General features: G+C 35.1%; 1 protein-coding gene across 1 annotated transcript; it reads left to right on the top strand.

The window, feature by feature from the left end:
- Positions 1–562: 562 nt before the first annotated feature.
- LOC116014952 (mitochondrial phosphate carrier protein 3, mitochondrial-like) lies at positions 563–3,597 on the top strand. Its single transcript, XM_031254927.1, has 6 exons — positions 563–1,000; positions 1,418–1,779; positions 1,917–1,960; positions 2,704–2,918; positions 3,000–3,124; positions 3,215–3,597. Exons 1-6 carry the CDS (start codon positions 695–697, stop codon positions 3,249–3,251), a joined length of 1,089 nt encoding a protein of 362 aa, XP_031110787.1. The 5' UTR covers positions 563–694; the 3' UTR covers positions 3,252–3,597.
- Positions 3,598–13,178: the final 9,581 nt, after the last annotated feature.

Genomic DNA, 13,178 nt, shown 5'->3' with positions numbered 1-13,178 from the left:
AGATTTGAGCCTTTGTATCTTAGAGGTCCATATCTTAAGTTTATTTTGACTATCATTTAAAATATTTTAATTTTAGATATTTACCTCCATATCTTAAGTTTATTTTGACTATCATTTAAAATATTTTAATTTTAGATATTTACCAATTATAAGTAACAAAAATTTTATTCCTGAATTTGAGCATATAAGTATGACATTTGTGCATATAAGTATCACATTTTCACATTAATTTCATTTGACTCACAGTGCAATAGTCTCGCACAAATTTTTGTCATTTTCTTATGATATTTTGTCATGGCTATAAGGCGGATTTTCTTTCTTCACTCGAAATAAAATAAAGAATAGTAGTTGAATTTTTTATGGTACATATTGCAAAAAGGAAAAATAAAATAAAAGAGTAAAAGTTGCGTGCAAAATGATGGGTCAATGTAGGAATGGAAGGTGCGAATTCAGAGTTGTTGTGCAGTGAATGAATAAAATTCAACCCAAAAAAATACGGAGTAATAAATAATGGAAAATCAAAGGAAGCCATGTTTGGCATATAAGTATGTCCCTCCGCGCAAAAATAACGCATACATCTTCGACTCTCCCTCTTTCCCGGAGACTCCCTTCTCCATAAAACTAACTTTTCTCCACTTCCATTTTCACGTCTCCGCTCTTTCTTCCCAACAACACTGCAAAACTCCGATCCACTATGGCGTTCCCAGAAAACTCTCACGCCACCATGTCGCTGATCCCCGGCTTCCTCTACTCTTCCCCCTCGTCCTTCTCGGCGTCTTCGAGTCTCATCAGCTTGGACCAATCTCGGACTTCCGTTCCGCCACCGCCGGTGGTGGAGGAGCGGAAAGGTTTCGTGATCCCGGCGCCCAAGGAGCCCTCTAAGAAGATCGAGATGTTCTCGCCGGCGTTTTATGCCGCCTGCACCTTCGGCGGAATCCTCAGCTGCGGCCTCACGCACACGGCCGTCACCCCTCTTGATGTTGTCAAGTGCAACATGCAGGTAAATTTTTTTTAAATCTTTGCAAAAATTGTTGAATTTACTCTGATCCTAGAAATGATTTGTGTATCGTGAGTGATCCACGAAACTAAATGCAATAAATTGATAATCTGGAAAATAATTTGATAATTGTCCTGTTTACTCGAGCTAGACAAAATATTGTTGAATAAATTTCACTTTTGATCCCCTACTATTATAGATATCATATTTAGCTCTTAATTATTAAAATTTCTAATTAAGTATATGGCTATGTAATTTATACTACATCTGGTGTTTCTTTCGGAATAGAAACATGACATTTGCCTTCTTTCTTTCGAAAGGAGCACCAAGAAAATTGGATGGCAAGACTTAAATGTGAGAAAATTTTAATCATTCTTTATCTCTGAAAAATTAAGGAAAATTTGAATGTTGATTTTCCAGATTTACCCTACAAAGTACAAGAGCGTTTCCTCTGGTTTTGGAGTGGTGCTTAAGGAGCAGGGAGCCAAGGGTTTGTTCAAGGGTTGGGGACCTACCCTGCTTGGTTACAGTGTCCAAGGAGCTTGCAAGTATGGGTTCTATGAATTCTTCAAGAAGTACTATTCAGACCTTGCTGGAGCCGAGAATGCTGCAAAGTACAAGACTCTGATCTACCTCGCCGGTTCTGCATCTGCCGAGGTTATTGCTGATGTTGCTCTCTGTCCCTTTGAGGCGGTTAAGGTTCGAGTCCAAACTCAACCTGGTTTCGCCAGAGGTTTGTCGGATGGGCTTCCTAAATTCGTCAGGGCTGAGGGTGTTGCTGGGTATGTCTGTCTATGTTGGTTGCATAACACACTATTATTTTATTGCTCTCTTCAATTCATTTCACCCCACCCTAGTTTTGGTTCTTAATCTAAATGCTAATGATAATACTGTGGTGTATTCTTGTCTATGCCTGCAGGCTTTACAAGGGGATTGTTCCTCTATGGGGACGACAAATTCCATGTAAGTTTTTGTTTATTTTAATTTGCATTTTCTTGTGAGAAAAGGTGGAATCGCCTACCCTGACAGTTTGTATATGAGTAAATCATGGTTACTTAACCATGATCAATAGAGGCTAGCCGTCTATCCGGCGCCTAGACAGTTTGGGAAGGGGTAAATCATAGTTAACAAATTTCACCTCTGTTTCTGGTGAGACTCGATCTTTGGTCTCTTGTGACAAATTTCACTTTCTGCGACCAGTTGAGCTGCCCATGCGGGTTTAATTTGCATTTTCTACCTTTATTAATGGGGTGTTGTTTTGTGCATTAAGAATGTTTATGGAGCTGAAATGCATTTATATTTTCCTAAAATTCAATTCCCAAGTCTTTCTTTTAGATTTGTTAGAAAAGTGCAGTGGTCATAGTTTGATGCATTTGCAACGAAAATGCCTGATCCCCAAGAATGATAATATTCAAGGATTTCATTCTCATATGTTTAATTAATAGATCATACATGTACAAATCATGGGTGGTAGGTATGTCTTTGAAGGTGGGAATGTATTATTGTGTTAAAAATTTCTTTGAAGGCCAGGCCAGGAAAATGAACATTAGTTTACCCTGAAAGGGTTGGTCTCTATCTGTTGAATGCAATGCTGGATCGAGTTTATAGAATTGAGCTGCCTGGCCTTTTTCATTTTAGTTTCCATAGAGCTTATTATGGTGTATTAGCTATCCTTGTGATGATCTTGATCCCCTGGATGTTTGCAGATACAATGATGAAGTTTGCATCATTTGAGAACATCGTGGAACTCCTGTACAAACATGTGGTCCCTACTCCAAAAGAACAATGCAGCAGTTCAATGCAACTGGGAGTGAGCTTTGCGGGTGGTTATTTGGCTGGCATTCTCTGTGCTATTGTGTCACACCCCGCTGACAACCTCGTCTCTTTCCTCAACAATGCCAAGGGTGCATCTGTGGGCGATGTAAGTATTCATTCTATTTCGTAGAATCATATATACTATACATAGATTCTTAACTTATATATCATTGGTTGTTACATACAGGCCGTTCAGAAGATGGGAGTATTGGGTCTCTGCACTCGGGGTCTTCCTCTACGTATACTCATGATTGGTACCTTAACAGGAGCTCAATGGGGCATCTATGATTCCTTCAAAGTTTATGTTGGACTGTAAGTTCTTTCTTTCATTTCATATGTTCGTTTGGATTGGATAAATGGATAATCAAGTTCTTTAATTTATTCGTTGATATGATCTTGCAGGCCAACAACTGGCGGTGCCGCACCTGCTGCTAAATGATGATCAGGAAGTACCCAAAAGCTATATAAGTATGATTTTGATTCATCATAGGATGCTGCTGCCTTCTTGGCGGATCAATTCGTTGCACCAGAGCAACTAATGCTGGTGTCAATTGTATCGTATCTCAATTCTCAAGTCTTGTAGTTCATATTCGGGTTTTGTTAGGAATTTTTCTGATTTATTTTACCCAAAAGGATGGTTTTGGTTCATCATATTCCTCATTTGGTAGCATAGTTTAGATGTATTACTTATGGATGAGTGAGAATAATGCTGTAAAATTCTTTGTTCATTAAAGATTTATTTGAAGTTAATTCCAATATTGTAATATTTTTAGTTTAATTCTTGACATCCTATTTCATCTTATTGAATCTCAAACTTTACTAATTATGCTAAGTTCGGTCTGCTGTTTGATTTTATATATATATATATATATATATATATATATATATATATATTTAATGGTCATAATTTTCGCATCACATTCCAAATGTCTTCTTATTTTACACATTGTTGGGCTGCATCTTAAATTTTAAAATAAATTTTAGTTTTATAATAATAATAATAGTTTTATAATAATAATAATAATAATAATAATAACAATAATAATAATAATAATAATATTATTATTATTATTATTATTATTAAATTATTGTACTTTTACTAATTTATTTTGTGCATCTTTTACTTTTACTTTGTACTTCTTGTGTTGTAATTTATTTTTCTTATTTATCTTTTTAGTTTGATATTGTTACTTTTAATATTAATAAAAATATAATAGGTTTTGTTTGTTTTAATTTTAACATTTTCTTTAACTTTTGTCATTGTTCATATCTCATATTCGCCTTTTTATTTGCTTTCATCCAATATTTTCATAACATTTTAGTTTGTATATTTTCGACATTTTAGGATAAAAATAACGCATACATAAAGCATAACATACCACATCACACCAAGTACCAACATAATCTCTCATCAGGGCCGGATTTTGAGCTGTGCAAGCTGTGCGACCGCACAGGGCCCCCAAAATGTCCAGCCCCCAAGCCCATTAGGTAGTATGTATATTTGTAATTAAATTAGCCCAAAATTAGACTTTCTGATAAAAAAAATTAGCCGTATAACCTTAATTACCTTATTATTCCCGTAAAAAAAATCTACCCGTAAAAATCTACGAATCGCTTTGTTTCTTCGAGGCGAGGCTAGGAGACGAGGAGTCGCGTGTGTGAAGCCTGAAGCGACGGCGAAGTGCGAACAACCAGAGGCGCCTGGCGGTGGCGTACGTGAAGCGACAGCGACGGACAATCGGAGTTCGAACACCGCAGAGGCCGGAGAGGCGAGGAGTCGCGGACTCAGGCGGAGGCGTCAGAGCTGTGAAGAACGGGAGGAAACCGACGACCACAGCGCAACAGCGGAGTGACTAGGTTTCAATTTTTGATTTGCGAATTCGGGTCAGGTTGTTTCAATCTTTGTTTACTTTAAACATTTAATTTTACATGTGTTAACTGTATGGTTTGCTGTTTGCTGATTAACTGTGTGGTTTCACTGGTTTGCCCTGCCCTGTCTTGTTGATTGTTGTTTGCCTACATAATATGATGTGTGTAACAAAAACAAAAGGAAAAATAACATCTTAATTCATTTGCACCAAATTTATATGCTCTTTTATGACATGTATTCTCTCAATTTGTATCAATTGTCAAGTAATAGTACGGAGTACTATCTTTTTGTTATAATTGCTTTTAATCCTTTTATCAATTGTATAACAAATATAATATTATTATCTTGACTACTTTAAGGGTCCGTTTGAAAAAGGAGGAAAATGTTTTGTAGAAACTGAGTCATTTTTTGGAAAATAATTTTATTTCCAGTGTTTGGATGCATTATGAAAAACTGTTTTTGTGTGTTTGGTACATTTTCTGGAAAATGAGTAGAATTGTATAATTAAACATTTTAATTATTTTATTTAAAATATAAAAAATTATAATAATATTAAAATAATGTTATTTATTAAAAAATAGAACTAAAAACAAAAAACTTAGAACCCGTATATGTTTCCAGCGGTTTCCCCACCTCATTGGTCCACGACCATGGGTGATATGGCTTGATTTTGGCCAAGAACATGTAAAACGGCCATTTTGGCGATTCTGAAAAATGAACTGATTTTCCTTGGTCAACGAAAAATATTTTCTGTTGACCACATTTTCCGGACGTCGCCAAACACAGAAAACTCGGAAAACATTTTTCGAAAGCCATTTTACGGGTTACCAAACACACCCTAAATGCAAAGTGTTTGCTACTTTTGTATCAAATATAAAATACATAATACTCATACTCTATTGATATTGTTATAATTATTATTAAATGTAGGCATTATGAGTGATTATATAACGGTTGTAACGGTCCTCGTGTTTATGTATCTATTATTCTTTTTTGTTACATTTGTAATTATATATATATATATATATATTCAGTCATGATCAGGTGCAGCCGTGCTCTCCCGTGCAGCCGTGTGGTTCACACTACTAAATGTTACGAAATACACCACTCAATGTTAAAAAACACACCACACAAATATGCACTGTGGTGTGTTTCTTAACATTGTGGTGTGTTTCATTGTGTTTCATTGTGGTGTTTTTCTTAACATTGAGTGGTGTATTTCGTAACATTGAGTGGTGTGTGACCGCACGGCCGCACGGGAGAGCACGGCCGCACTTGAAATTATTTCTATATATATATATATATATATATCTTTTTTTTTTTTTGCCATTGTGGTCTAGTGGCACCCAGTTTACACTCAAACATGTAAGGGAGTGGATTCGAGCCTCAGACTTCAATAGGTCGAGAAAGTAGCTATGAACAGATACTACATTGTAACCGAGTCAGTAGTATTCAAAAGAGTTAATTCCAGAAATAGTCATTCGACTATTGACTTTTACCAATTTTTGTGCTCGATTTTTAATTTTACAAAAGTTGGTCCCTTAACTATTGATTTTGTACCAATTTTGGTCCTTCTGTTAAATCTATGTTAAATAGGTGTTAAAATTGTAGGCAAAAATGTAAAACCAAATATTTTAACCTTTCTTTTTCACTTTGTTTCCCCTCTTCTATCGCAAGATTATATAAGGAACAATGTGAGACAATATATTTATTTTTTTACATTTTATGTTAAATTGTTTCAAGTAATCAATTTTTTTTTCTATATTTTATTTTTGATTTTTTTTTTGGGTTTACTGCAATGTAATATATATACTCTGTAATAATTTTTTTTTTTTTGTAAATTCTCTAACTGGATGTGTAGTGTTATTGTATATTTAATATAACTGTTGTATTAGGTGTTTTTTTATTTATTACTACGTATTTGATAGCAAAAATGGTAGAAAAAGCACCACTAAGGGGAAACAAAGTGAAGAAGAAAGGTTAAAATATTTAGTTTTACATTTTTGCCCTCAATTTTAACATATATTTAACATAGATTTAACAGAAGGATCAAAATTGGTACAAAATCAATAGTTAAGGGATCAACTTTGATAAAATTAAAAATTGAGGATAAAAATTGGTAAAAGTCAATAGTCGAATAACCATTTCTGGAATTAACTCTACTCAAAAATATATATATATTTCTTTTGTATTATGTACACATATGATGTTGGAATAAATTTTTTTGTGCAATCTATTTTGTCTCTCTATTTTCTTTTACTCATGTTTCATTGCATTGTTCACTTTCCAATTACAGTAATCCGTTTCACTGTGGAACGCTACGAGTTAAAAGAAACAATTTATAACACGTTATCAGCATGATATATTCTTCAATGAACGGTATGCTTATATTTGCATAATTATATTCCGGAAATTCAGTAAATATATTCGCTGTTTATATGAATTTTGTACATTAATTGATATGAAATATTTGGTGTGTTCCATTATACATGCTTATCCATGTCTACTATATTTTATAACATATTTATATATCATGTTCCAGAATCCAGAATACATTCTTTCAGTAAAAAAAAAAAATGGATATGCGTGTGAATATATATATATATATATATATATATATATATATATATATATATATATATTTCTATTTAAATACGGCGGGGAGCTCCATGCAGTTGTACGGCCTAATCTGTGTCGTCCGATTTCATTAATTCAACTGCAATTCGCGTATGTTTAAGTGGGGATATTATGGTAATTTTAGTATCTATATTATGTGAATTGAAATGGTGCATTTTAGTACATGGTGTTGTGCGTTTTAATACATGTTGTGGTGCGTTTCATTACGTATATTGGTGCATTAACTGTGTTGTGGAATAGTGTGTTTTAATTTATCCGCTTGTGCATTTTCATACGTAGAATGGTGTATAACTGTGTTGTGGAATGGTGCATTTTAATACGTGGCATTTTAATACGTAGAATGGTGCATATTTTAGCACATGTTTTCTAATATGTGTAAATAGTACTCCCTCTGTCCCATTTTACCTGTCCTGTTTACTATTCATTGGTCAAACCAACTCTTTCTTAATTGCTTATTTTCTTTAGTAATTTTTAATTATTTTTAAATTTAATTTTTTGTGTTTAATAGTACTTTTAATGTAGTTTCTAAATATATAAATTTTATATACTAATACTAAACTTAATATTATAAAAAATTGAATTAAAAATAACTTCAGTCAAGCCTCGTTAACCGAATCAGACAAACAAAATGAGACGGAGGTAGTATATGCTTATAATCTGACATGAGACACGTTGTGATACATTTTAATACGTAGAATGATGTGTTTTATCACGCATACTGATGAATTTTAAGTGAATAGGTGCATTTGATTATAGTGTGGAATGATGTGTTTTATCGCTTCACTGGTGCATTTTATTACGTAGATGGTGTGCTTTGTAACATATATATATTGCACGTTGATTTGATAACTTAATCTAATCTAATGGCTGAAAATAGGCCGCACGACCACATCTAAAGCAAAAAAAAAATTCAAAAAAAGCAAAAAAAAAATCAAGAAAGTTAAAAAAAACAAAACAAAACAAAACAAAAGAGAAAGAATAAGGTTGGGGAAAGAATCTGGTTGGTAGGAGAATATTGGAGGGAAAAGGAAGGGGAAAAGTATAAGGTTGGAAGGAGTTCTTGATTCCTATTTGGTTGTGGTACACTTGAACCCTGTCACATTCTAATTGTGTTTACCTTCTGATATTGGTCTTGCATACCTTTCTGCCATACTTCTTTCTTTATTCTCTCTTTTCTTTCAAAAATTGCTTAGTTTCTTTGCTTGTATTGTCCTTTTCTTTGTTTCTTGCTCTCAATTTTATTACCTACCTCGTGATACACCCTTGATAGCGTCCAAGAACGCCCAAGAAGGGGAGTCACTTTCTACTCACTTTTATTTCAAAAGCATGCATTAAAATTCTCTAGATTTGTTTGCCATGTCTCTATTGATGACCTACTTGCTAGATGTGTTAGAAATTTGTTTGCTTCCATACATTCGAGATTGCTTAATTTTTATTTTACTAAAACTTTATTTGATAGAGATAAGGAATCACTGGGAAGTTACAAGGCACGTTGGAAAACATTTTATGGCAAATACTACTTCTACAAGGGGATTTGGTTCAAAGTCAATGGGATTGACACTTTTTGCTTTGTTTTAGGCATTGGTTTAATTGTTGATTCACATAAGGGACAATTTTGTATTCAAAAGACTAATGATTGATATCTACTATTTTGTACAATAATTCACCCCTTATTTTAGTTGTTTTGGTGCTTATTTTCTGTATCCTAGTGAAATTGGGAATTGTTTGTGTGTTATATTGTCCAAGTGCTGAATTATCTACAAGGAACAACAAAGGAAGAATATTGGAACATTTTGGACAAGTTCTGGAAGAATACAATTGGGAAAAGAATTGGAAGTTGCCTAATGGGCCAAGGCCCAGCTACCTCCTTTATATTTGACCTATTCTCTACAATTGAAGGAGGTTCCCTTACAGAGTTCTGAACCCTAGCTTTTAGTTTATATTTCCCTAGCATAGTTATACATTAGATTATTTAATTTCAAGCTTGAAATCTTGGATTGAAGTTGGATTTGTTATTTATCAGTTAAGTTTCTCTTCCCTTTATATTTCTTGCAATGTTTATCTTTAATTCTTGCTTTGTTGTGTTTACTCCCATCATGAGGGAGTAATTCGCTTATGGGTTTGGATTAGGGGTTCATTGTTAATCTTGATGTTCGGTTTATGATTAATTGCATAAAGGGATTGAATCTTTTGCCTAGGGTTTATGTTGATTTGGGGATTTCTCTGCACTAGTTATTGGTTTGTGGCCAGAATTAATTGCTAGTCTAGGAGAGGGATTCATTACAACGACAGTTGGATGGAGACCTCGAGCCTTACCAATTTCAACCTAATTTTCCTGCTATGAAAGTAGAGGTAATATTGGGGGCTTACAATGCTTAGGTGCTTAAGGTTATGATTGATGCATCACGACAGTGGGGCAATCTTAGCCTAATTCTCTTATTGATTACGAAAGTAGCTGAGTAGAATTCTTCTGTGCATTGCCCATATATCCATTGGTTAATTATTCTTTTCCTAATCCTGAGCTTGTTAGAACATCAAGGTTACAATCCCCCTAATTTGGCCCATACCTTTTATCATACAGTTTACACCTTAATCAATTGCTTTCTTTTATTCCACATCATTCAGTCTTTGTTACTTGGATTCTATAAATCCACATACTCTAGTGCCTGGTCATTCACACAGTTTCGTGCCATAACACCAATCCTCAGCGGAACGACATTACACCCTTTTTACACTCATCATTTGTGCTCATCAATGATGTTTTGCATGGATATTTTCATTGGCCAAAGAAGAAAAAAGATGTAGAATTTTATGTTCATAATTGTGCTACTTACCGCCACACTACATCTAAATCATTACTTGGCCTTCCCATGGATTTTGTGTTTGGTTTAACCTTAAGTTCTAGGAGTCATCAATTTGGTAAGATGGTTGAACAGGTTCCAAAGTCACCTCAAACGTTAGACCAAAAAATAGATGCTCTAGCCTTTGCCATGGAAGGGTTAAGCACTCGAATAACTAATCTGGAGCAACACCATCAGCAAGTGCAACCGCCACTCTATACTAGGGGAAACATTTATGGAAAGGGATGCCTTATCATTATTAACTCAAATCGTTGTATGAATTTGGCTAGTGCAGCCATGGTGGACTACCTTAAGTTACCTCTTATCGATCACCCCCAACCATATATTCTTATTGATTCAGGGGATGTGAGAGTGACTAAACAAGCTTTTATTCCTTTTTGTATTGGCAAGTATTATGATGAGGTTCTATGTGATATTGTGCCAATGCGTACTGCACATGTTTTGCTTGGAAGGTCATGGCAACATGATAGACATTTTTACTATAATGCACTCAACTACACATGCAATGTCACCTACAATGGATTTATACATATGCTTAAGCCTCTCCTTCCAAAACAAGTAGAAGAAATCCACCTGAGGTTGAAGCAAGCTCTCAAACCAGCCTTGAAGAAAGAAAAAATCAAAGAGATCAAAGTAGAACCTCCACGTGTGGAATTGGAGTCGCCACTCCAATCCTTTAACTCAGTTTGTAGCCAAACAAAGGGACCACAATCAGTGATACAATTGAAAGGACCAGCCCAAGGTGTCAAAGTGCAGCCTCTCTTGGTAACTAAAAAGGATAGTAAGCAAGAGAAAAGAAGGATAAAGTTAATTGGAGCAACTTATGTTAAGCATCCTAAGAGAAAGTTGCATGAGCGTGATAAAGCACAAAGTGAGCTTGCTTATTTGTCTTTCATTGAAGATTTAGATTCGGGGACGAATCCTTTTCAGGAAGGGGAGAATAATAGGAACCATGACACATGGAATCCAATAAGGGTCCATAGTGTGCTCATCACAACAACTCGTGTCAAGCATCCCAAGAAGAAGTTACATGAGCGTGATAAAAAAACACAAAGTGAGCTTGCTTATTTGTCTTTCATTGAAGATTTGGATTCCAAGACAAATCCTTTTCAAGAAGGGGAGAATAATAGGAACCATGACACATTGAATCCAATAAGGGTCCATAGTGTGCTCGTCACAAGTCTCATCACTACATCCTTAAAGCATCATTGCTGGAAGAAACAAGAAAGCCCAAGAAGAATTCCATTTGATAGAGGAAAGTATTATAATGGCCCATTTCAAGTGATAACATGGATCGAAGACAATGCTTATAAGATTTGAGGTCGAATCATTTTTCAAGAAGGGGAGGATGATGCGGCACAACATAATGAAGATCCATTAAGAGTACCAATTGGGCTAATCATAAGGCCCAAGTCCAAGCAATTAAAGCAACTCTTCATTGGTTATGTTCAAAGATGGTGGAAATCCAAGTCAAGCCCAATTGCAAAAGATGAAGAAGAACTCAAGGCGTTTTATAATTCTTTAAGTACAGATTTTGGGAATTAAATTAGGCCCAAATCAACCCTATTATTTTTTGTCATCATTATTTTAAATTGTTTGGCATGAAAGAGAAAACACTAGTTTATATTTAGAAAGGATTCTTTAAATCCCTTTCTAAATAGGACTATATTTACTTGCTTTCTAGATTAGGTTTAGGACTCTTTTTCCAATTGTATTTAGGATTATAATGATGTCCCTATACCTATAAATAGGGCACAATCATATCAGTCTGGAAACGCTTTCATTCAATAAAATTCTTAAGTTTTTCTTTACACTTGTGTAAGAAACCTTATAGCTAATTGTGGACTCAATTAGTGGCTAGTCGTGGACTCAACTAGCAAATTGATTCATGGACTCGAATCAATCTTCCTTTCTTCAACCTTAGATTTAGGTTCGTGGACTCGTTCTTGAATCGAAGGAAACTAGATCCGACTCTAGTTGATTGAAGTTTGCATCATCGAGGTACTTGAAGCTACAATGGGATTCTTCTAAGTCTTTGAGGATTCGAGACTAAGGGTTTCTTGTGAGGTCTAAGGTATTTCGATCCATCTCTATCCTTACTTTGGGAGCTATCTTAGGATAATACTACATCTTTATTTGAACCTTGGACTAGGTTCATATCACAACTCGATTATAAAACCAGTAACCATATGTCTGGTTCTGACTATTGCATTGAGCAACCGTTAGGATCTACGCCAGTTGGACATTAATAATGCGTTCCTACATAGAACGTTATGTGAAGAGTTATTTATGGAGCAGCCACCGGGTTTTGTTGATCCTTCGTTCCCAACTCATGTCTGCAAGTTATCTAAACAGGCGCCCAGAGACTGGTACTTGGAGCTATCACAATTTTTGCTGCGTTGTGGGTTTTCCAAATCACAAGCAGATGCAGTTTTATTTGTTTATTCAGCTAGTGGTGTTTTTATTTATTTCTTGGTGTATGTAGATAATATTTTGTTAACATGAAATGATGTTGCATGGCTTGATCGATTTGTTTAAACTTTGTTAGCACAATTTGCTCTTAAGGATCTTGGCCTCTTAAATCATTTTCTAGGTATTGAGGTAGTCCTAACAGCTGATGGTGTGTTCCCGTCGTAGAATCAGTATATCACTAATATTCTAGTATGGTTTAAGATGGATGGTGCAAAAGTTGTTTCAATGACGCTGGCTGCTTCATACATATTGCTTCCTGCGCAATCTAGTTGTGCTTTGACTGATGCTACTCAGTTTCACCGTCTTCTAGGCTTATTGCAGTACTTGGTCATCACGCGGCCTAATGTGTCCTTTGTAGTTAGTTGTCTTTCCCATTTCATGCTTACACCTACGGAGTTGCATTGGCAGGTTGCTAATAAACAATTGCTTCGCTATCTCAAGGGTACAATTTGTCATGGTCTGTTGCCTCGGGCTGATCAACCACTATCGTTCAGTGTATATTTGATGCTGATTATGGAGGATGCAC

This window comes from Ipomoea triloba, chromosome 4 (assembly GCF_003576645.1).
Source record: "Ipomoea triloba cultivar NCNSP0323 chromosome 4, ASM357664v1".
Classification (NCBI taxonomy): Eukaryota; Viridiplantae; Streptophyta; class Magnoliopsida; order Solanales; family Convolvulaceae; genus Ipomoea; species Ipomoea triloba.
Note: the sequence above shows the minus strand (reverse complement) of the source record. Positions and strands in the feature narration are given on the sequence as shown.

Bases quoted from the DNA above. Each gene is read 5' to 3' on its own strand.
- LOC116014952 (XM_031254927.1), top strand. From the start codon at position 695: ATGGCGTTCCCAGAAAACTCTCACGCCACCATGTCGCTGATCCCCGGC. The intron at 1,961-2,703 runs GTAAGTTTTTGT...GGATGTTTGCAG, and splicing joins ATGGGGACGACAAATTCCAT to ATACAATGATGAAGTTTGCA. The intron at 3,125-3,214 runs GTAAGTTCTTTC...ATGATCTTGCAG, and splicing joins TTCAAAGTTTATGTTGGACT to GCCAACAACTGGCGGTGCCG.